Here is a 24,620-nt window from a genome sequence, read left to right as displayed (position 1 = left end):
TTTAACCCTGACAGGGACCTTTCTAAATGATGCAAAACAGCACATAATTTGACAGATCCGAGAAAATATTTCCTCCGCAACCAGCCTAGCCCGAATTCCAACTTAACGTTTGGACCTAGATTCAGATCTATTGACAATTCTTGTGTCAAATGCCTTAGTGACTCACCAAAAGTCTGCGCAGCCTTGTGTAATCGGTTTACATGGAAGTGTATGCACAATAGAAATAGAACCGTTAGTCACGTTAGACATCAAAGTGTTAATTCATATGAATTCATACTTATAATCTGTCAAAAAATATTCCGTGTGTTTTGTTGATGTAATCGCCAAAGTGCTTTTTCGTTTCATCATTTGAAACAGAATTTCACTTATTTGCGTGAGGTAACATAAAATACACGAAAATGGCCAAACTTTTCTCACCTCGGCACCTGAAATCGTTGATGACCATCAACAAATCATTCAACATAAAATATTCACCGTATTGTAACACGAAACACAGTGGCACGTTAATGCCGATTTCTCATTTATCAAGTAAAACGAACACAAGCAGAGATACAAGATCGGTGCTCAGTGATAGCAGCATTAATACAACAGTGTTACGGTCACGTATCGGCAACCATTCGTTATTTACCAGTAATTTTACCACATCGAAATGGTGTCTGAAGTCGGACACGAAGGATTCGAAAGTGGAACAGCCAAAGAAACAAGGAATTGTTGCTCGATTCAAGGAATTAACCAGAAAGTATTGGTATGTCTTGGTACCTGTTCATGTTGTCACATCAGCTGGATGGCTGGCAGGTTTCTATTACTTGTCAACAAGGTAAATGAAAACTTTTAAATCTGAGGCCGATGGTGACGATGTTGGGAAATGATTATTATTTTTTCGTAGCGGAGTTGACATGGTAGCATTGCTACAAGCTATGAGTATTAATGAAAGTATCATAGACAAATTGAAGGACTCATCGATGGGTCATTATGCCATCACGTACATGTGCTACAAAATCGCAACGCCAGTTCGTTATACAGTAACTATAGGTGAGTAAAACTTCTGAATTGAGTAAGGGTGTACAGTGCCGGTCTGTCGTTCGGGGGTTACATTCAACTCTATTTGTAAAACGTCCTAAAAATTAAACAAAGTTTGAGACATAAATGAAACAAAATCTTCGGGAATCGCCCGAAATCACGGTATTGCCAGTCTGGGCCTGAGGGTGGCGTAAATTCCAATTCAATAGTCCCATCATTTCTGGGTCAGTAGTGTTGTGGTGATGGTTTGCAAGACTAACCAATTCTGAATTCCTTTTTATTTGAACATAACAATTTAAATTCTTTGTTCTCTTGAACGCTTTTTCCCTGAAGCTTGTTTCATTAACGATCCTAATTTATTGACAAATCTCTTTGTTTCTGCAAGTAGGGTAAATAAATAATATTCTTTAAGTTCTCTATAATAATTAGGCTTTAATCTCTCTGCAATTGACCGCGCTTTCTTAGAAAATTCATTAATGTATGAAGGTGCCAGCCAAAGTATCACGTACATACTATAAAAAAGACTTGCCATAACTCCACGGAATGGGGGACTGAAGTTTCAATAATTTCGATAGACAACATTATTCTAAGCAACAAATTATTCTAAACTATCGCAAAATTATAAACATTTATATTTTTAATTAATTGTTTTCTGATTTTCAAGGATCAGTCAAACATAAAAAAGACTATACGTCTCTATATGCCTCTCTTTTCTTCTCATGTCATTTTTTCTTAATTCTCTCACGAAAAAGGTTTGCTTTTAGGTTGAATTTGGGTCGTAGCCGTAATTCAAATATGAATTAAAAGTACAAAACTTGAAAATTCTGTAATAGTGTAGAACAATTTTTTGTTTACAATAACATTCTTAATCAAAATACAAAAAATGTCAAAAGTTCAATGTCCCATTATAGTCATACCATCAGGTCTTTTACCATCATCGCAAGAAATTCCTGGTGGTTGCAACATATTTAGATGTCTGCAGCAGAAAAAGCATTGGAAAACTCCTTGTCATGTCGTTTACAGTATCCCTATTTTAAGCTTGCATGATAGGCCATGCAAACCATTCTTTATAACTAACTCACCAGAGACACACTTATACAATTCACACAATTGGAATCCTAAACAACAATCCTCGCAGTATTGTTATCTAATAGCAAAGTTAGCTGACTCGACGGGACAAACTGCAGCCACTTTGAAGATTCTTTGGTAGATGAAGCAAGCAGTCTCGCTCGACCAACAGATTCACTAGATTCAAAGAACTCGCTGAACTTGCTATTAACCAACGGAAGGTCACAATTCTTTCGCACTTTACCATGATCATTACTACTACCTACTAATCCCAGAATACTATCATTGATTACCATTTCAAGTTCTGAATTGATTTGAATTTGTGTGCTCAATGCCTTAATGACCCTTCTAAGTTAGTACGTATCACAACAGTTGTTTCAGTTACTGAAAAATATCACTGAACGTATGACAGTGTGCAACACCTGTAAAATTCGTTTTGATTTAAAAATGAACTTTCCATTTTTGCTAGGCGGAACAACAATATCTATCAAATACCTATCTCAATGGGGCTACATCAAACCGATGCCGACCAAAGATGAACTGCAAAAGATGTACGATGATAAGAAAGCGGAGATAAAACAAAGTTACGATGATAAACGAGAAGAGATGAAACAACGGTACGATGACAAGAAGGCTCAGGTGTTGCAAGGCTTAGACGATAAACGGGAAGAGATCAAACAACGGTACGATGATAAGAAAGCACAAATTCGACAGGAGATTGACGATAAAAAATCGAAAATGCTCGGAGGTTGCGAAAATTTTCAGAGTAAAAATAAAACGAAAAATTAAAGAGAAAGAAAGCACAAAAGAAATGTTGAAAATTTTGTTGAAGTTTTTTTTTTCTTGTTAAATTTTTATTTATCAATTGTGTTTAACATGATAATAACCATATACACGTTTTAACATCGAGCTTGTAATATTATTCAGAAAATGAGTTTTTTTTTCTCGTAAAACTGTTAAGAAAGGTGATGCCTAATGTTACATTTTGCATAAAGTTAAATCGATATTATGCGTTTTTGATTATTTTTAAAACGAAAGTCAAGGAATTTCTTGGAAGTTAGCACACTAAAATCTGTCTATCTCTCGAGAAATATACCATAGGAGTGTGCGATAATTCGTGGATCGGGGACGGAAGGGACCCATAAAAAATTCTTGCCTTCGAAGGAGTAAAATGTTTGAGTTCAACAAAAAAAAAGTTTTTGAATATTTATCACCAAGATTCTATTTCTATTAATTCGACTACATAACCAAAAAAATTATGAATTTGGAAAAAATTTGTCGAAAATATGTTTTTGGTGAGTCGTTAAACTTCTCAGACTCTCAGTGAACCTTAAACTTAAAAATTCGTAAATCGCTAGAATTGGCTAAAAATTTTAATAATGATCCGAAACAGACGATTGTCTGTGAATTGTCTGTGGTGTGAGTATTAATTTGGCCTCAAATAACTTAGAGAAAATCAAATTTTGGAAATATTCACAGAAAACCATATTTTTCTATCAAATCATTGAATTTAACGTTTGTAGCTTAGAAAATTTGTAATCGGTGAATTTCTCCACGCTTTTTGTTGAAAATTTGATTTTCTCTTGCCTTAATTTTAGGCCAAATAAACCCTCACGATCGCAAACACTTCTCACGTGATTTTCAAAAACTTTTCAGTGTTGGATTGCCTGTACCATTCTTAAAGATTTGAGCCCATTCGAATACTTTCCTGTATCGATTTAAAACATTTTAAGTAAAACGTTCACAGAATTTTTCATAGTCGGTGAACTTGACCACTCATCCAAATTATTCTCCCCACGAACACGAAATCTTTCTGTTTAATTGGACTCTAATTAGGAGGAAAACATTTATTTGGCTAGAAAACTTCTCAAAACATTTTTTGGTATAGGTCAACATATGTGGGCACACCAAAGCTCGAAAATTTTGCTTGTTGACATCTAAGGAAGACAAGATTTTTTTTGTTCCGATCGCCGAACCTTCACACACTCCTAATATACCGAATTACCAAGGTCCATCTCAGACATCTTCCATCTATACCATTTGGATCATTTTTAATTTTTTTTAAATATGCAGTGCTCTGATCTTTAATGTCCTTTAGTTCAAATACTAATTTCGACAAATCATAAAAATTTAAGAAATATTTTTTTCAAACATAGGCCTTGCCTGGTCTGAGTTCATCTTTGGTAACGTTTGGGTCACTCTGGGAGAAAATTACAACCGATTTTGGTGAGCTGTTTTTCCAAAAAAATATATGAATCACTTCTTTTTATCGCACCGATTGCTCTATTTCTTTCTCTAATTTCTGTTGTCGATTACAAAACCTTATTCCTATGGAATTTATTAGCATTAATACAAACACCATTTCGAAATGCCTGTAAATTAAAATTATTTTTTAAAGAAGTAAAAAACCATTGGTATCGGAACAACAATATCAATTTTTATGTGTATAATAAATACGAGTAAAATATAATATTTACCGAAAGCATATATAACATTCTTCGCTTATTATTTCGCTTATTTATTGTTAATTTTTTTTTTTAGAAAATGTTTTCATCATCTTGTTTATTTCACATTTGTTATGAGTTATGAGTCATACGGTTGACAACCAAATGAATTAGTTGAATTAGATTAAGTTTGATAATCGGCAGGATCTTTCAGCAGGGCTCAAAAACTAGCGAATGAGTTGGCTACAATATGACGCTTTAAATTTAGTGAATCTAGTAGACCAAGGTTCTACGGAACTTTGAGTAATTCATAAGTCTACGGTTTGAAACTGGTGCCATTTTATTGCATTACCCGAAACGAAAAACCTTTGTTCTACCACTTTTACTTTTGAGTCCTAGAAGGACCCTAACGAGGCTTCGAAGAAAATCAAAGTTGATTTCAGAAGAATGTTGTGCCAAAAATAACGAATCAAATTTAAAAATATTTTTTTAAGATCTGTTGTGCCAGACAACTTTAATTTTCGGATTTTTAACTCGTACGTCACGGCACGCTTCAATAAAAATTTGTAATTTAAATTTTCATTCATCATTTTCAAACCCAACTCGATTTTCTACGATGTGTGACAGCCGAGATACACATTTCCTTTAGCCAACCCTCGTTCGGTATGGTCCATTCTAGGACTCAAAAGATTCTGGTATTGTAATAATATGACACACATTTTAAACTGTGATCTTATAAGGTACTCAAAGTGCCGTGGGGTCTGGCAAAGAACACTAATAGAAGGATATTGAATATCAGTCTATATAAGTTCTTTGGGGACCGATCTATGCGTTTTGTATTCACGAATATGTACGGAATAAAATGAAGGATTGAGACCAACGGACGTTAGATTTCGTCCACGGCCATCTCAAAATTTGTCTTTAAATGCTCAAAGAATTAGTCTTTGAACAGGTTCAATTCAGTTTATGCAAAAATAGACTTGATTGATCCCTGTAGGAGACTCGTTAGTAGATCGGAGTGGGCCTGAAATGTTTTCGTTAACTTTCCGTTTCACTGGCCTGTGCTGCAGGAGAAGACGTAATGAGGTTTAACATATTTAATCAATTCAAGTTTTATATTGTCAAATTAGATTGAACCTGATTAAATATTGAGACTTTAATACGTTTCCGCCGTAAGCATCGACATATGTAACATATGCAATAATCATTAACTCTTAAAACAAATCACGCCACCTTTGACGTAATAGCCGAGTACACCGAGTGGTAATTTTGTACGATCTGAATTTGACCTGTTCAGAGCCTAAAGCAGACAGTGTTAGGTGATGTAGGCTTGACTCTACCAAAAAAGTAACGAAAATGGATTCAGTGAATGGACAGGAAGGAACCAGAGTTTAGGAGCCACGTGAACTCAATGAGTGCTTTCGTTAATTCGTTCGTTGTATTTGTGCTCTAGCTCGATCTTCGTACTTAGAGGAGCTAGAAGTTTTTTTAAAGAAACTTTGGTTTTTCATTAAAGAGGTCAAACATCCCTTCAATTATTCGGTACAAACGAAAAATAGTTGGACCATAAAATATGCTGAATTATGTGTACAAATCAAATCAACTGATTTCATTTGGCTTAGACTTAAAAAGCATTTACATCCGGCTAATATTGGTAAGAGGCTAATTCATCGTTTCGTTTCGTTGGAGAAATATTTTATGTCATAAAACTAACCCATGTATTGATACGTTGCGCAAACTGGTTCGGCAACTCGACTATTGGGTGCTTGCATCGCAAGCTTTTGCAAATGACACGAACGGCACATTAATCGGCCCTCGTACGGATAACATCTTTTATCCGATTCGTCAGTCAGTTGCATGCCACACTCTTCGCAAATATAACAATCGACGTGAAAGTCTTTATCCATTGACACCACGCGCACCGTTTCTTCGGTACCTTCAACTGGAGTTATTCCTGTTTTCATGGAAATGTAGCATTAGAATTCGACGATATATTCCTACCAAAGCGACATACCTGTTCCACAGCAAGCACATTTGGGGGCAAACATACTGTGATAGTCGTTGACACAATAAATTTTATTGTCGACGTCCACAGTGAACGGAACTCCATCCAAACATTCATTGCACACACAACAGCGGAAACAGCCCGGATGATACGATTTGCCCATTGCTTGTAAAATCTGAATTTTTGTTTTGATGAAGAAAATTCCAGTTTTATAAAGAAGCTTGAGGAGAGGTGACACTAACGTCATTAGTAAGTAAAAATAATTGCTTACCATCTCCATAATCAAATGATTGCAGATTGCGCACTTCTCGGCTGTTTGTTGAAATCCAGAATACTATACAACAGAACGAAAAATCGGTTTCATAATCATAATGCTAACAATAGACTGGCTTACCATATAATCTTCTTCGCAATAAACTTTTCCGTGCACATTGTAAAATGCCTTGCCTCTCAACGCCCGGGAACACGAACAGCAAATAAAGCAATTTGTATGGTACAAATTACCCATGGCCTGACAAGCAGCACCGGCACCAGTCACTTTATCACCACACGTATGACAAATACCTAAACACATTTCCAACGCAATCGAATTATCGGCTGACTCTTACGAAATCTTTCGACAAATGAAACCTTACCGAAATACTCTCCTTGTTCCTCGTTCCGCTCCATTTCTTCTTCCAACTGGCGCGTCAATTCTTCGACTTTTAATTGCGCTTCGGTTGGACCAGCAGGACGAGGAGGCGTTACGTTGTAAGGTAGCAGATTTTTCGTCAACATTTTGTCTGCAAAAGAGCGACAAAAATTGTGAAATTCCATTCCCCTTTCGGATAAACAAAAGTCTTACGCTTTCCAGATCCACTTTCCGAGCTAATTTGCGATGGTGTTGGTGATACTGACGGTAAAACAATATCTTGTGACTGGCGCTGCTGATGGGATGATGCATCGGTTGGTGCTGTGGACGATATGTGCTTTGGACTTCCGACAGACGAAGATGTTGCAATAGTGGTTGTAACCGCCTTCTGGGCGTATACGAGGGCTGGTGGTTTTTGATTAGCTGTCATACAAACGTAATCGGATCCGATGTCATCAATGTAATTCGGATTCATTGAGACATTTGTCGGTATTGTCAGCTGAGGTTTCTGTTCGTATGAGGGCAAATATGACGAATACTTTGGCGGAAGATGATAATCGTAAGCAGCGGGCTTTTGCTTAACGTCTGGAATGTTTGGCTTTACTTGAATTTGATTATGTCGCGGGGACTGCTGCTGTACAGACGCACGAGCAGTCATTGGTTGTACTTTCGGAGTTGTGTTCAAACCCTGGGAATGTGCTGTGCTACCATTGTTTCTTTTAACTGGAATAGCGGGTGCCATAACTCGGTATGGCGACTCTGTCTGAATGTTTGGTGGAACATACCCGCCGATACTGTCGCTGCCATACTGGATCGTTTTCCTTGATGCCGTCACTTGAGGCTGGGCTCGTTGTCCGGTGATGGATTGCAGATTTTCGTAAATTGGCGTTGGATCCGGATCGGGCTGTGGCGTATGGGCATAACGACCGGTTGATTGTTGCAAACCATTTGTAGGTACTTGTGGCTGTGCCCTCCGATTGGTCGACTCAAAACTACCATAATATGTGTTGTCTAATGGTGGTGTTGTGTAAGTACAATATTCAATGTTCTCGTAAATTAGCGGTGCAGTCCTTGCGTCATGGTTGCCAATACCACCAATTAAACTGGCTCTCGGGCTTTCCGAATGCGACGAACCGCTTAGCGAATGGGTTGGACTATTTGTGCCCAAGTATACCGATCCTAGCGGTACACTCTGTTTTGCCGAAGCAAATGCGTCGGTGGCTTTGGAATTATTGAATTTTGATGCCGAAATTATGTTATTTCTGTCGAAAGGTACATATTTGCGTGTGTTTATGTGCTGTTGACCGTCTCTCGTTATCGTTTCGATAAGGTCCGCTGGTTCGGAGGGTATGTTCATTGACCTTGTACGATTTGAGTCATCGATGCGAAGGTTTTGCAATCGCAGTAAATAATTCGGATCCGGTTGGGATTGGGAATGATTTGACATGGCCGTTTTGTGGTGCGTTTCAGTTGCAGGAAGACATAAAAAATAGTCGATTGATCTTCGGAAGTGTTGTCAAAACTATTTATCTAAAATTGTTGGCGAATAAAAACCGAAGTTACGAAGACTTTTATTCAATAAATGCTATTCAGTCACAGTCAAAACGGTTATTGGCAAATTGTTCGACTCATTTATCACAGATAATTTAATAAAATCACTAGGTTAATTCGTTGAAGTTGCATGGTTTCCGCTATTTTTCACTGTTAAGCTTACGAAAAATCCGATGAGTTCTCACGAAAAAAAAGGCAAATTGAATTGTCTTTATTTGACGCACTAACATGAATTAATTGCGAATTCTTTCGAACGGAACGTTTGTATTATCACGATGTATCAAAGACTATATTTACGATTGCACGGTTCATTCGTATGCTAGGCAACTCACAGAGACTAATAATCTTTTTAAATTTAAGATTTTTTTTTATTTTAACAAGAAACTATGAAACATAAGACACTACTACTGAAAGGTGTCAAGACTTCTCTCACGCAAAGTGTGTGCGTTCAATCCTTGCGATCGAATTGAACATCATCATTTTGAAATTTATTATTTTTGAAAAGCCAGTTACAATTACCATGGTTACCGGACATAACAATAAAGGGCACACAAGACATAGAATTAATTAAAAGGAAACAAACAAAGTTCGCACTCCTTCAATTTTAAACATGCCTGACAAAACAAGGATTATGCAAAATTTTGAAGAAATTAAAAATGAAAATGGTCACGGCACTGAATACTTCAATCGAGTGATCGGGTTCGTTGAAGATATAGTCGTTAGCGAAGATTTTCAAGTAAGAAAAATTTAATTTTTCCATTTTGTATCTTTGGTACATTAACATATTCTTTTGGCTTTGTGTTAAAATTTTTATGAATTTCTTTTTGAACATCTACCGACTAATACCCAAGAGTGGAAAAGAAATCCTTTGTTGGTCGAAATGGGCAACATATCACTCGGTAAATTGATGCTTTCATTTACATCCGGGTATTCTATAGAAGAATTTCTCAGACTTAGGGTAACGAGCCGTCCGCCAGTTACGAGCCCCCTCTTACCATAAGAAACAATTTATCAGTAACGAGCCCCAGAACAATAGATTTGGTAGGCTCGTTACAGGTCTTAAGAGGGCCTAAAAAAATTGGGTCAATTTAGACCCTTTCTGCGTGACGTTGAAGGAGTGAGTCAAAAATTCAGTTGACCAAATTTGTGTACGAAACCTAAAAGATCGTTCATAAATCTAAGTATCTGGTGATCCTAATCGATCTAAATTTTTTAGCCCCGTACGAAGTACGAAGGGGCTTATAGGATTACGATGCCGTGTGTAATTGATGGAATTCGAAGCAGACGGTAAGGGCAAAGTGTTTGCCTATGTTCATAGATGACGAATCCGCAATAAAAATTTGGGCCGTCTGTCCGTCTGTCCGTCTGTCCGTCTGTCCGTCACGTCGATATCTTGAGTAAATCAAATCCGATTTCAAAATTTTTTTTTTTCCCTGAAAGATAGTCAAAATAGTGAGGCTAAGTTCGAAGATGGGCATATTCGGGTCGGCCCTTCGTGAGTTAGGGCCACCTAAGTGATTTAAGGTCTTTTGGTGATATTTATGGCAAAATAAACGATGGAAATGTAAATGACACGGCAAATGATAGGTATTGTTAATACCAATCCAGGAAAAAAAAGTTTTTTAAAATCGGGTGAGTGGACCGTAAGTTAGGGCCTTAGAAGTGAAAAGCTGCTAGGGCCCTATGTGTATTTTACATAGAACTCAAGTAAATTTAATCCGTTTTTCGTAATTTTTGTTTCATTTGGAAGGTAATCGAACGCCGAATAGAAAGTTGTTGAAAAATTATTAAATTTGGGTCCTTGGACTAAGGCCACTACTAGGGCCCTATGTGTATTTTACATTGAACTCGAGTAAATTTCATTCGTTTTTCGTAATTTTTGTGTCATTTGGAAGGTAATCAAAGGCCGAATAGAATGTTGTTGAAAAAAAATTAAATTTGGGTCCTCGGACTAAGGCCGCTACTAGGGCCCTATGCGTATTTTACATACAACTCGAGTAAATTTCATCCGTTTTTCGTAATTTTTGTTTCATTTGAAAGATAATCGAACAGCGAATAGAATGTTGTTGAAAAAAAAATTAAATTTGGGTCCTCGGACTAAGGCCGCTACTAGGGCCCTATGTGTATTTTACATATAACTCGAGCAAATTTCATCCGTTTTTTCGTAATTTTTGTTTCATTTGGAAGGTAATCAAAGGCCGAATAGAATGTAGTTGAAAAATAAATTAAATTTGGGTCCTTGGACTAAGGCCGCTACTAGGGCCCTATGTGTATTTTACATATAACTCGAGCAAATTTCATCCGTTTTTCGTAATTTTTGTTTCATTTGGAAGGTAATCAAAGGCCGAATAGAATGTTGTTGAAAAAAAAATAAATTTGGGTCCTCGGACTGAGGCCGCTACTAGGGCCCTATGTGTATTTTACATATCACTCGAGCAAATTTCATCCGTTTTTCGTAATTTTTGTTTCATTTGGAAGGTAATCAAAGGCCGAATAGAATGTAGTTGAAAAATAAATTAAATTTGGATCCTCGGACTGAGGCCGATACTAGGCCCTATGTGTATTTATACTCAATAAATTAAAATTTTAGGGCTATTTGAAATTTTGGTTTTATTTGAAAGGAACGTCGTACGGGGCTTCGTAATTGCGCTATGTGCAATTTCTAAGATGTACACATTACATAATAATTTTACTTTAACTACTTTAACCGGCGCATAGGCTTACGGTCAAAGTAGGGTGACAGACGCACTAGGGTCACGTACGCAATAGATATACGGGTTTGTACGGGGCTCAGTCGCAGCAAACGCTCCGACTGTTCTGATGGCTCGTTTTAGTAACATTCCCTTCGGTTTCTTTAATTTAGGGAAGATCACACGGCTCTAAGATAATTTCCTGTTGTTTTGTTACACAAAATCAATCGATGTGATTTTACGATATTCATCCTTACTTCCAGAATATGCAGAGAAACTTTTTGGAAAAACATTACCAGGAATTCGATGATAATGAAGAAAACAAAATCATTTACACCGACATATTTAAGGAGTACACGGCACTGATGGAAATCTACATTATACGCAATTTAAATCGTCAAATGAACGGGTCATTTCAGATGGAAAAATTTGCACAAGAATTGCAGTAAGTGTAAACTGAAACCACATTTTTGTATGTTAAGGAACAAACTATAACAAATATATTCGCTCTATTCCAATCATTCCGATAGAAATATGAAGCCTGGCCTGGACGGTGAAATATTTGAATTACTATTTTCGTTGACTGATTTTCTTACATTCAAGGACATGATCCTTGATTTCAAAGCGTCGAAAATCGGTCACTTCGACGAATTAGCTAGTGGAATTATAGTAACGCGAATGGATCGAAAACAAGTGTACAATGAATGAGTGTTGAAGTAAATCTGTAGCAAGTAGCATTCAGCCACAAATGAATAATTGGTTTCGCTTATAAAGGAATTTAATAAAGGAGTCAAGAAATTCTGGTGTTATATTTTTGGTGCTTGTGTATGGACAAGTCCAACGTTAGATTCAAAATCTGTGAGACTGTGCTGAGTTGGCTATGTTTTGCAGCAACAAATCAATCTGGTGTTTTTCTCTTCCTTAGCAAAGGATGTCCAAGTTTGGTCGGTATAAGTAAGTGAAATGTTCAGAAAATTTTTCGATATCAACTCGATTCGAATCATCATTTTTCGGTAGACCCTAGAGGTAGACTACCTAGAGGATTTATGACACGAAATTCATTGAAAAATTATATCACACACACACTCACCAGACACACCACTAACACGAAAACGTCAACTTTGCTTCTTTTTACGTTGTGAGTCCCTTTACTTTTGACATTGAGAGGCCCTTTTTACTGTTTGTACACGAAGCTGTCACACACACATTTAAATACATGATTTTTCATTTTAATTTGTCAGTTTGTTCTATTGAGAGGGCACTAGACGGTGTTGAGGAATTTGGCGCCGCGTCATGCACAATAACCCACAAAGTGACATTTTCCTTATACAAAATGTGTCATTCTGTCAATTATTGTGACGTTTTCGTGTTAGTGGTGTGTGTGATATAATCTTTCAATGAATTTCGGTTCATAATTCCTCCAGGTAGTCTATCTCTATTGTTGTCACTTTGAAAGTTTTGAATCGTATGGACCACTCTAAAGTGCCCATTCCACTTAAAAAAAGTACTCCGTGAGAGAGCCGTTAGAGCGCCGTGAGAGAGCAAGCTGTCAAATAAACAAAGAAAAATTGAAAAAATTCAATTTTGTCTCTCACACGGAGTACTTTTTTTGGTAAGAGGAAACTAAGCATAAGTATTAAGTATGGTTTATACTTAACAAAAAGTACTCTGTTTGAGAGCTGTGAGAAAGAAAACTGTCAAATAAACAAAGCAAAAATTGAAAAACCAATTTTGTCTCTCACATGGAGTACTTTTTTGGTAATTGGAAATCAAACATTAAGGCGACAATGAATGAACTGGTTATGACACACTCACGAAGGCCAGCTCTACCAGCAAAATTTGAACCGTTCAGTTGGTTTTTTTGCACAAAACATTTCGAACCACTAAACTTGACTTGTTGTGCCTGTTGTGCCTCTCCATTCCTTCTTCAATTTATGCCGCTTAGATTTTGCTAATTCGAAATTCAGATTTCTTCGAACTGAATTAAACGTCCTGTTTTTCGTGTCAGAGTAGAGGGAGGTGTTTCTGTGAGTACCTTTGTATAAAAGTTATTATCGGTATTACCCAGTTTGTACACGGAAATTCAACTTAACGAAAAAAAAATCTCTACCAGTCGTTACCACTTGAGTTCGAAGTGTCACTCACTTGAAGTTGTTTATTATTCAAATAAAAAATGATAATCCACTGTGTGTCATAAATAATATAACAAACAAACTTTCTGACAAGACAAATATCATACCGAAACGTAAAAAATGAGAAGCTGCTTCGTACCGAATTGTGATAATCTGTGTAAGAATATGACAAAACGAATGATGTTCATACCGCCGAAGGTATGTGAAGATGTTAATTAAAATTTGTTGCATTCGAATTGTTTGGCTCAACGGAACTAAATTTCAGAATCAAAATCAATTCAACCTCTGGAAATCTGTACTTCCAAATCGACGTGAATTGAAGCCAACCGACAGAATCTGTGAACGACACTTCCGTCCAAGCGATATTTATAAGGTAATTTTAGGCTGTTGAACGTGGAGCGATGATTCTAATGTCATAACCGCCTGTGTTCAATTTCCATATTCGCCAGACCTTCGACCACATTATCAATGGAGTGCTGCATCAGATTGACAGAGGTAAGCCGAAACTGGGCCCAAATGCTGTGCCATATTTAAATTTACCTGCTGACGACAGTGCATGTACGGATACAAAACATACGGCCAGTGAAACGCTTAGGAAAAGTAAAAAGCAACGAGAAATCGTCAAACCCATACATTCAGAAGTGTCGACAAAAACAAGGCGACCGATTATCAAACGTCTGATGAAAGATTCAAGCAACAAGAAACGAGCCAAGGACAATACTAAGTGTAGCAAAAAACAACGTGAAGGGAGGGAAATCATCGATGGCTGCACATTCCTCGAAAACGTCAATTCGACACAGGTCGACCACAACGATGAACAATTGAATGTTGAAATACAAGTAACGACGTGTGAATTTGAGGACAGCAAAGTCGAATCACCATCGCCTTGCGGCAAAATTAACGAAAGGATTGGAGATGTAGAAACGTTGGATGAACTGGGCTACGATTGCGTGGACGCAACTCTATTTGATGGAATCTATGAAGACATTTATGAGGTAACTCTGCCGAACACGCTTTGGGGCATTCATCGAGACCCCAGCCGAATGTATATCGTTTTCTCATATTTCGACGCAACGACTTGTTCAACATCAAAACTGGTTCATGTGGACAGTGCCATGACCACACAAATTTATATTCGAGGGAAAAGTGTCAGAAAATGGTTCAATTGCAGTTTATCCATTGAATATTTGACGAATTTGGTGAGTGAGGTGGACGAATATCGAATCTGTGACAAGTTCGATGCAAACGGTCAATGTAAAGTTTTGGCTGCCGAACGAAATTTGTGTACGGTTTGTCGATTGAATAAAGATTGAAAGAAGAAGCAAAACGTTTTCCATTCCATTATTCCAGTTAGGTTTTGTATTCATATAAGACCTTGCATTTCTCTCATAAATTGCATGTACGCATCGTCTTTAGTTGTTGTTTTCGATGCTTCTGGTTGTTTCACTTCAGTAATGTACTGCTTGGGCCTGCGCTGTTGTTTTATATTGTCGTCACGCTTCACTCTCAGTGTTGACGGAACGAATCGCGTTACATCTGCGCTTAAGTTTCTGGAAATAGAAAAATCGTCAAAAGTTTTGTGGTGATCAATGCCGCAAAGTTCGGTCAATCGGTAAAATCAGTACACGAAATGTGCATACCTAATCTGCGGTTTCGCCGTAATCGTTGTCATGCCCTTTGTATCTTTTGTCAATTGTGGACCAGCCGACAGGATATTACCAATCGGTCCCGTATGCGGTTTGTGATGATTGTTATGATGCATTCGATTCGGAGGCATTCCTGGCGGTGGTCCAGGAGGCATTCTGATGCCCATTCGTGGCATTGGAGGCATTCCTGGTCGCACTGGCGGAGGACCTGGCGGCATACGTATGGCCATTGGAGGTTGCATATTTGGTCGAAGTGGCGGCGGTCGAAACATCATGGCTGGAGGCATACCAACTGGTGGAGGTGGGGGACCACTTGGAAGTTTGATTGGCTGCTGTGTGGTGGGAAACTGAGGAATTGGTGGAAGTGTTTCTTTGACAATCGGCAGTTCGACATCGTCGTCGTCATCATCTTCTTCGTCCTCGTCCTCGTCGCTTTCTTCTTTTTCAGCTTCAGATTCCGACTCACTTTCAGCTAAAAGAGAAATGAATTTGAATTTGAATGAATTCGCTGTGAGTAAACTGTGATGAGTCCATACATTCACTGTTGTCGCTCGAATCTTTATCTTTATCTAGCGTCGAAAGTCGCTCTTGAAGGTCAGCCGCTCGTTCTTGTTCCTTTTTCTTCTGAACATTTTCCATCTCCTTCATGAATTCATCAATGTTCTGACCCGATATGGCTAACATACGCTGTTGCAGCGATGTGGGTTGTTTCACCGAAAGATCTTCATCTTTTTCATCATCCTTCCGAATAGGTGCGTCCTCATGTCGAACTGATTTCAGTTTTTTCGATTTAGGTTCCTCTTCTTCGGACTCGTAGTCTGAATCGAATTCGCGCATCTCCATCAGATCGGGTGGTGGTCCTGGAGGACAACCGGGTGGTTCTTTTTTCTTAACTTCTGGCCGTTTTTCAGGTTCTTTCTGTAAGACGAAAAATGATCAGTAAGTGAACAAAGCAGCTTCAGACGGTGGAAAAGCATACTGGTAATTCAACTGGTTTTTTAGTCGCTGCTGTTGCAGGAGGTAGGACGAATGGAGGCAGCGGTAAAGATGGTAAGGGTATTCGTCCAGGCATATTGTAGATGTTGGCTGGCGTTTCAGACGTCATCTAAAAATGTTCGTATTATTTGACGACGTTCAACGTTATTAAGCACCTTAATTTCAACTCATACCTGAGGCAGTGGAATTTCGTCTACTTGAACGGTCTGAGCATGCTTAACGCTTTCGAAATACTGAACTTTCTTGTTTCGGCGCTTTTCATACTCCACCTCTTTCCTCTTCAATTCGGCCCACAGTTCCGGATCATCGTTGTGCTGTGAATTAGAACAATTTGAATGAAACTTCTTCATTTCGTGTATGGTACCGCTCCAAACTCACGTATAGCCGCATCACACGATCAAAGGTCTCCTTCAATTTCTTTCGCTTTTCGCGTAACACTTTCTCGTTGAGCGGTGATGGTTGGTAGACGTTATATTCTGAAAGAAACAGTGAAAAATTAGCTATACTCGTCGAACCAGTGGGATAAAGTTCGGTTGAATCGTGTACCCATTTCATCGATTTTCTCCATTTCCTCAATCAATTGTGCTGGGTCTTTTCCTTTCAACACGGCTGCCCTCACCATCTGCCGTTGTTTCTTGTTTTTCTTCAGTTCCTTTTTACGTGCTTCCTTTCCTGAAAAACGACGAAAATTTCTTGAATGGAATACATTCGCACAATTTAGTTTGGCATTTCGTTCTTACTTGCTTGATCGGTTGGATTCATGTATTTACCACTTTTAGTGGTGTTGATTGAACGGCGACCCATCTTGACTTTTTTTTTTTATTCTACAGACTTTCTCGCAGAATGTTTAGATAAAATTGTACACTCAGTGGCCCGTCGACCAACTTAGTCCATCCTCACAATATAACTCTTCTGTATTCTAAACTCTCAATAAAATATTTTGACTTTGACATTCGAAATTTCGAAAAACGCGTTTGTGTGTGAGTACGTTCAATGAAATCAGGTGCATTCTGCGAAATCTTCGAAACTGAAAAAGGAAACTTTAATTAACCAACGCACTTCAAGCAAGAGTGGTACTCTAAATAGGGAACTGAAACTTGACAGTGTGTCACACAGCTGTAAAAATATTTTCATGTAAAATACAGTACTTTCTGCAGCTGACCACTATGATCACTTTTACTTGAAGTGCGTTGATTTAATACTTTCTCCGGCAGAATATTGTATTCAAGTTAAGGGAATCCCCATAATGGAAGCAGGTCCGGAGATCTCTCAGAGTGAATCGTGCTACTCGGCCATAGAACGATAGGCGATGGTTTTTGCATGTAACTGAAGAAAATAGTATATTATTTTGATAGGAACAAAAAGGTCTTTTGTCACCATTGGGGTCAAAAACAGACATTTTTGTTCCTAGAGACATACACTATCTTTCATTCAGGCTGACCAAAAAGTCACATTCCGAACAAAACATAACAACAAATACTGTGGCTTATCAGTCACTCATATTTGCAATCAGTCACTCATTTCGCAATTTTCTTACGGGCGGCTGTACATTTCGAAGTTTAGACGAACTTATAAAAAAATCGTTACATTTTGGGGGCATACCGTAGAACAATGTTTTGCTTAGAATAACGTTTTACGTCGATTAAAAATAAATTATAAAAACTTCCATATTTCATTGCATGAAATCCTTAGCAATACGCAAAAAGTAAAGTGGTGGGAACGAAAAGTGATGTCACTGGAACAAAAAGCGAAAGAAAAGGTGAGAGACAGTACAATGAACCCAAACATATAGGCTACTTTTAAAAATAAAGTTGAAAAAGGTTTTGTTTTGGCTATCTATCTGGTGAGAGAATGTGACGTTTTTGGTCCGTCTGAATGAAACTTTTGGAATTATGGAGGTGGTATGTTGGTTCCCAAAGTATCACCACTACTCATAGTCCAACATTTCCTCAGTTCTACAACTTCGGGATTAAGTGCGATTTTTGAGGGTTTTTTGTGTTGCTTTTTAGATTTTTGAGATTCTTGAGGAAAAGGAATGTTGGTTCCTGAAATTTGACCACTATCAGAATAGAAAATGACGAAAATTGTTAAGACTTTTCGGACTAAGTTAAAGAAATCTTCTTGGAAATTGAGTTACTGATTACAATAGTATCGTATGACCCTTACACTGTTGTAGCCATACATATACATTGTATACAATCATGCTCGAACGTTAATTAGCAAGCGTGACGCAAGTCCACTAGTAAAAAATCAATTTTTTAAAATTGTAATTTTATACATTCAATGGGGATAGGGTAACATTTACTCCAAACAATTCTTCAAATCCCACCGCGTGGGACTCTTTTCAATCAAAACGTTTGAATCTTAGAACTCTTTAGTCGACTGAAACGCTCTAACTACAAAAAATATTAAAATTGATAAATGCATAACGAAAATAAAATCCAATAGAAGTTCATAACCAAAACGGCAATAAAGACAAAACCATTCAGTATACAGCAGTGCATTCTAAATTAAAATTTTACATTTCGAGGAAGTGTTAAATGAACGTGTTAAATGCAATCATAACTGAATGCTGAACCTATTACAATGACCTCGTATTCGAAATATTTCAAAATTGTGACGGAAAATGCAAACTGTGCAGACTTTGTGCATTGTGGAGATACATGCATGGAAATGTTGCGCTGGAATGCTATTAACTATTTGTACGGATGCTGTAAATACATTGCACCCATATCAGTGGTAAGTGTTTTGTCTCGGCAACATTCGATCTTATTTCGACATTTAAATTGAGAACAGTGTGGTATACAACCTTTTATTACGGAAAAAGGCATCTAATGCAAGAATGAAATTGAAATGAATGTAAATTTTACCCTTTGCAAGTCGCTCAACTTTTTTGTGATTGTGACTGTGATTTGAGGATTCAAAAACTAACTGACTAACTGACTGACTAACTGACTGACTAACTGACTGACTAACTGACTATGTAAATTTACATTTTTTGATCATAAATCACGGTCCATATGGATCGAGATCTGCGTATTAGCGTTTTGACTACCACCAACTATCGGTACATGTATTTTATATAGATAGAGACCTCAGATCACGATTACTACATACCGCAACTTTTTATTCACAGAAAACATTAATTTTAATTAAAGTAATTTATTTAAAATTAATTATTTTTGGTTTAATTACGATGCGAAATGTTCAATCTTGGAAATATAAATAGATTTTGTCGATTCATTCTTGCTCACTAGCTCACACACGCCTTTCTTAACTCCCAAAAGATACAATTGTAATCTTTTCAGTAATGAAGAGAAGTAAGTTATTAAAAGAAAATCAGTGATGATATAAATAGAAACAATACATCGTTGAATTTTCTCACGTTGAAGCTCTACTGAGCACTACCTTGTTATGATTAAGTCAAGTCGAGTCAAACGAAAATATTTATTGAATTTTTTCACTTCCAAATAATCATATAAAAAGCGATGCCAAGTCTATACAGATTGGCACAAAGCCTTAGCTGATCGTACAAACAAATGGGCTCCGAAAACAGCCGGTCCAACGCCTTCATTCATTTGCAACGCAAGTTGTCCTTGTTGAACGTAATTATAATTTCCCTGGGGCTAATAGTTTTCAGCTCCAGGCTCCTGTGTATGATCCGTTTCAGCAAGATCTTGGTGAGTGATGCCAGAGTTCACAGAAAATCAAGTCGAGAGAGCTCTGAAAAGTTTCAACATCCATAAAGTCAGCAGCACCAACAATATTCCCATGATGTTTTTTGTAAATCTGTCGATGTTACTGGGTATTCCACTAAGTATTTTGTTCAACCGACCATTAGCCGACAGAAATTCTTATCAAGGTGGAAAGTTAGCTACTCTTCAAAGACGTTGCCAGAACGGGCATCTCAAATTACAGACCGATAAGTATCCTATGTGCAGTTTCTAAAGTATTTGAAAAAAGACAGATTTGAGATCAACAATTCACAATTCAATTATGTCGTTTCGATCACACTTCAATTTCCAACTTTGTTTTCCGGTACATTTTCAGTCTTCTCCTCGTCTTTAATTAGGATTTCCGAAGAAAATTCCCCGCTGTCTGAATCACTCAGCATGAAAACAGCAATATCAACAGTTTCCTTAAACACTCTTTAGTTCGTACAAGTCAGTAATAATTCATAATGTACGCATTACTTGAAATGCAAAAAAACCGTCTTTTTGCGGAAATCATACGTATATTTTACGAAAAACAGTTTCCATTCATTGATATTTTTTGTCAGATGAAATTTCGTTACCATATTATCAAATGTGCAGAGCTTTTCTCAGGAACGATTCCATAACAGTATCTTTAATCAAAGTGATAATTTGGCTTACGTCAACCAATCTCGTTTTTAATATTTCGATGGGATAACAAACATTTTTTAAGACGGCTACATAGGTCGTAGAAAATTTCTGAAAATGTACATCATTCTTCGATTACTCAGAAAATCGAAAATTAATCACTCTAATGGCCCTGCGTCACAAATTTTTCATAATTCTACAGGCAAACCGAACAACGTCCGCCAATCAAATGAACTGACCTTATCCGCCAGTTCCGACCTGAAAAATAAAATAAATGATTCAGCTGCGGTATTGTTTCTGGTAACATGCTAGCACGCGTGATCGATTGATTCCATTAGATCAGCCCTTCTCCCATCAAATGTCACGATGTCTTTTCGCTCTTTATCGTTCAATAGCTGCTTTAGTTCATTCATTTTCCTAGATAAAACATTTTGGATTTTAGCTATTTGCAAATCTTTGCATGATTTTGGTTGTTCGTACGATTGATCAAAGTCCGGATTTCTTTCCTTGTACTTTCTTATCAACACCCTTTCAAAACTTCTTGGTAGGCATTTCAGCTTTTTAGTTTATTCTTTTGAAATCTTTTCAAGAATCTTTTCGAAGTTTTTAGTCTAACAGCCTCGCGCTGTGGGTGAGTTCTACTGTTGCATTTAGTCCGTTGCTAAATCGTAACGTAAAAAAAACCGTAACTGGCCTTTCTGTTTGTGTGTATGGGATTGTTATTATTCCAACACTCTGTATACTACATTTCTTCATAATTCTAGAACTGTGATATTTTAAATAATTTTAGAGGTTTTCTGGGTTCCATTTCAATTATTGAGGTGGTTTTCAAAAATTTCAACCCTTCACATGGTCCTGGTTACTTCGTACGAGTTTTTGTAAAATTACAAATTTTGCGCTATGCTTCATGAACTTTGCTAGGTTCTACTGCTCTAACTATCCAAACGACTTATAGAAACCATAGCGTTTCTTTTAGTAAAACGAAAAATGGGATAATATCTAGTAAGATCGAAGGTTGAAAAAACGTTGCGTGTACCACTTTGAGTGAAATTTTCACCACTTGTCTTATTATGTTGCAATGGTCTTTCGAAATTTAGGACTATTGCTGAAAAATCAACATAGTGTAACGTATATGATGGTTCATTAACGTATAAATGGTCCAGGCACTTGTGTTAGAAAAAAGGTTCGTTCCCCAAAATGTACTGAAAGTCTATTTTAAAAGAAAATTCGTTCCACAACTTTTCATTCCCAATCATATATTATAACTGAAAGACTCGAAAGCGTAAACGGTAAAGCGAGCAGGAGCAGATTGACACAAGTGACTGGACTACAAAGGCTCTTGCGGGAAAATGGTTGAATAATAACAATAAATTGCAGATACCAATTTTACTGAAGTTTCGTGAATTAAATGTGGAACTTATAAAGCAATGTTCCAAAAAATTCCTGGAGTATTCGGCGGCCGCATGGTTGATGAGTGTTACTGGTCTGTCGTTTATGTGCGTTTATCAGTACGTTGAAATTTTTATTTTCTACATTGACAGCCCAAATAATTTAAAAATTTAAATCATTTTCAAGCAAATTACTTGGAAAATTTTACATGTGGTCCATACTGGCTATACCTGCTGCATCAGGTGCACTGATTTGCACCTTAATTTGCTCGAATCGTTTAATACTTATGTTTAGTCGTGGACTATCAACTATGGTATGCACGCAATGTATACCCTTACCTATGCTGATTTGAAACTTTAACACTATTTACGGAATGCAGGTAACGGAAGCGATCATAAAATTATATGCAGATCATAATGTCGTCCTTCGTCTGCTGAGAGATTCGACGTCAGCACTAACTGTCGCGTTTATGGTTGCAAATACGTCGATAATTTATGCTTTGCGACAGATAAAGTCTGATGTGTTTTGGTAACGGAATTAAGTCAATAATATTACACGCATAGAGTCATTACAGGCATATAAATACAAACAGAAACGCAAATTGTCGGGTCGCAATTTTACTTCCTGCAGTAGGGTTTGGTTCAAAAATTGTGTCTGCTTTTGAATACTACTACGAATAATGAATATCTCTCACTGCATCCTATATGTCTGTAAAGTCACATACATTGGTTCTATTTCTAAGACAAAAATCGTTCTGGAATGCAAACGAAGAGTTCACTGATATACTAAAGTTTGAAGGACATTGGACAAGGTAGTGTAGAGTCCTTTACCCATCCTTAGTGGAAACCGTGAAACCATCAATGTTAAAAATTTAGCCCCGTTTCGGGTTACATCAACCTGCACCAAGACAATTTTTTCATGACAATATTTATATTAGGATAACATACGGGCGATACATTCAGAAACATCAATGTGCACTCCCTGATAGAGTAGGCATACACGATATCGATATCACACCATCCGCAGATAGATACAAAATTTCTATAGAATTATGAAATTGAGAACTTCTCTAACCTACAGTGACACTCAGCAATAGGGTTACTCTTTTTCGGCTACAGCTGGTCGTTAAATCTGATTTCAAGCATCAGTGTGCAGGCGTGTGTTGTCATTCACCCGTACGTGCCGAGAGGGACGTACGAACCAGCTGCAGCAAAAACATAAAAGTGTAACCTAAATGCTGAATGTCACTGTATTTCGGTAAACTAATCCTTTATTAACTCGATAGGTTTATTCAACCATTCAAAACAGGAAAGAATTTTGTTCCATTTGAACAGATTGCTAGTCCTGTCGTTGATCGTATACTTCCTGCAGACAGACATTATTGTCAACACAAAAATAGTTGCGACACTTTTCTGAAACAGGTAACCATTGAAGAACAAATTTAAAAATTGCCCTTATAATCACAATGAATTTACAGGAAATTTTTAATTATTTGAAAATTGGAATCGGCATCGAGTTCGGTAGAATATTACTCGGTAACATCAAAGACATTGTACAGCAACCATTAAAGTTTTTTGTGTTCGAATTCCTGAAAAAGATAAAATTAAATTTTATCTGCTTTTTGACGGGTTATGCAGGAATTTATCGAGTGATTACAATGCTATACAGGCCCGGACTGGCCATACTGTAAATTGGGGAATTCCCGAAGGGTCTTTTGGATTTTTCTATGAAAATTTTAATTTTTTAGCTCTTATATGAGTTGTATGTATCCTTCGAGGGCCATTTTCCAGCCAGTCCGGCCCTGGTGCTATATGCTTAGTTGAATCATTTAGATATACTAACATTACAATCAAACCTGTGTCCGTAGATTTTAACTTGTCTGCTGACTCGCTTTTATAAGGAAGACTGTCCACAAATTCATCTCATATCATCATTTATTTCTGGAATTGCATTTTACGCATATCCTCAATTATCACTGTTCGGTCATGCGTTTGCTACAGCCGTGGAACTACTATGGACATTATATTCAAGTGATCATCCTAAAAAAACACATTCGAGATGGTCATGGTCAATGATGACCGCTTTAAAAAGGATTTCATGGTCACGAGTCATTTATCCGACATTTTTCGGATATCTGTGTTACTTGAGACCATTTTATCCGTGGGCCACTCCGAAAATGATGATGTCTATTTTGCGTGGAGTCACATTGAACAGGTATACAAACGTGTGACCGGCTGAATTTAAATGAACTAATATTGTCAAACACACTTTTAGGGAGACTCGGATTATGAAGGAGTACTGCAATCGCTTACTGAAGCACAGCGATCCAAATGTTTTGTATTTGTTCGGAAGAATGTAGGAAAATAAATTTTTTCTTGTTAACAGTTAATGGGACCCATTATTTTGCGCATAATTGTGAATGTGTAGGTGTAGCCAGCTTCTGCTAAAAAAATATTTTTGATAGAAGTTGGTCTTGCTAACGGTTTAGAATAAGAGTTTCCAAGGTGAGACCGTAATTATCATTACAATGCAAACGGTATATTGTTTACATTTGCTTTGAGCGTCTTTCCATTTAAATTACAATAATCCAACAGCGCGTTTGACCTTTGACTGAACTTTATTTTAAATATGCAGACCTTGTACTACCTGACGGGGTCGTGAAGGAATTTTGATTATCTGCTATTTTTTGTAGCTTGTAGACTGTTAAA

General features: G+C 37.2%; 6 protein-coding genes across 6 annotated transcripts; 4 read left to right on the top strand and 2 right to left on the bottom strand.

Annotated features, from left to right (window-relative positions):
* The first annotated feature begins 277 nt into the window (after positions 1–277).
* LOC119068588 (uncharacterized protein C18orf19 homolog A) lies at positions 278–3,097 on the top strand. Its single transcript, XM_037172234.1, has 3 exons — positions 278–817; positions 887–1,032; positions 2,558–3,097. Exons 1-3 carry the CDS (start codon positions 399–401, stop codon positions 2,875–2,877), a joined length of 885 nt encoding a protein of 294 aa, XP_037028129.1. The 5' UTR covers positions 278–398; the 3' UTR covers positions 2,878–3,097.
* Positions 3,098–4,630: 1,533 nt separating this feature from the next.
* On the bottom strand, positions 4,631–9,145 carry LOC119068570 (LIM domain-containing protein jub). Its single transcript, XM_037172214.1, has 6 exons — positions 7,382–9,145; positions 7,173–7,319; positions 6,932–7,101; positions 6,809–6,871; positions 6,547–6,712; positions 4,631–6,486 (listed from the first exon to the last, which is right to left on the bottom strand). Exons 1-6 carry the CDS (start codon positions 8,613–8,615, stop codon positions 6,242–6,244), a joined length of 2,025 nt encoding a protein of 674 aa, XP_037028109.1. The 5' UTR covers positions 8,616–9,145; the 3' UTR covers positions 4,631–6,241.
* Positions 9,146–9,239: 94 nt separating this feature from the next.
* On the top strand, positions 9,240–12,200 carry LOC119068597 (ADP-ribosylation factor-like protein 2-binding protein). The gene is made up of 3 exons (XM_037172252.1): positions 9,240–9,455; positions 11,673–11,854; positions 11,940–12,200. Exons 1-3 carry the CDS (start codon positions 9,330–9,332, stop codon positions 12,115–12,117), a joined length of 486 nt encoding a protein of 161 aa, XP_037028147.1. The 5' UTR covers positions 9,240–9,329; the 3' UTR covers positions 12,118–12,200.
* A 1,303-nt stretch (positions 12,201–13,503) lies between these two features.
* Positions 13,504–14,865, top strand: LOC119068584. Its single transcript, XM_037172229.1, has 3 exons — positions 13,504–13,739; positions 13,807–13,914; positions 13,991–14,865. The coding sequence occupies exons 1-3, from the start codon at positions 13,662–13,664 to the stop codon at positions 14,852–14,854; spliced, it is 1,050 nt and encodes a 349-aa protein (XP_037028124.1). The 5' UTR covers positions 13,504–13,661; the 3' UTR covers positions 14,855–14,865.
* Positions 14,866–14,877: 12 nt separating this feature from the next.
* LOC119068571 (WW domain-binding protein 11) lies at positions 14,878–17,118 on the bottom strand. Its single transcript, XM_037172215.1, has 8 exons — positions 16,924–17,118; positions 16,730–16,855; positions 16,562–16,659; positions 16,357–16,497; positions 16,167–16,292; positions 15,724–16,105; positions 15,182–15,659; positions 14,878–15,091 (listed from the first exon to the last, which is right to left on the bottom strand). Exons 1-8 carry the CDS (start codon positions 16,985–16,987, stop codon positions 14,905–14,907), a joined length of 1,602 nt encoding a protein of 533 aa, XP_037028110.1. The 5' UTR covers positions 16,988–17,118; the 3' UTR covers positions 14,878–14,904.
* A 1,481-nt stretch (positions 17,119–18,599) lies between these two features.
* On the top strand, positions 18,600–24,296 carry LOC119068578. Its single transcript, XM_037172223.1, has 8 exons — positions 18,600–18,922; positions 21,901–22,031; positions 22,099–22,225; positions 22,292–22,440; positions 23,198–23,333; positions 23,390–23,560; positions 23,780–24,126; positions 24,187–24,296. The coding sequence occupies exons 1-8, from the start codon at positions 18,770–18,772 to the stop codon at positions 24,269–24,271; spliced, it is 1,299 nt and encodes a 432-aa protein (XP_037028118.1). The 5' UTR covers positions 18,600–18,769; the 3' UTR covers positions 24,272–24,296.
* Positions 24,297–24,620: the final 324 nt, after the last annotated feature.

The sequence above is a fragment of the Bradysia coprophila genome (genome assembly GCF_014529535.1).
Source record: "Bradysia coprophila strain Holo2 chromosome X unlocalized genomic scaffold, BU_Bcop_v1 contig_20, whole genome shotgun sequence".
NCBI classification, from domain to species: Eukaryota; Metazoa; Arthropoda; class Insecta; order Diptera; family Sciaridae; genus Bradysia; species Bradysia coprophila.
The sequence above is the reverse complement of the archived record's forward strand: the minus strand, read 5'-3'. Positions and strand labels throughout refer to the sequence as shown.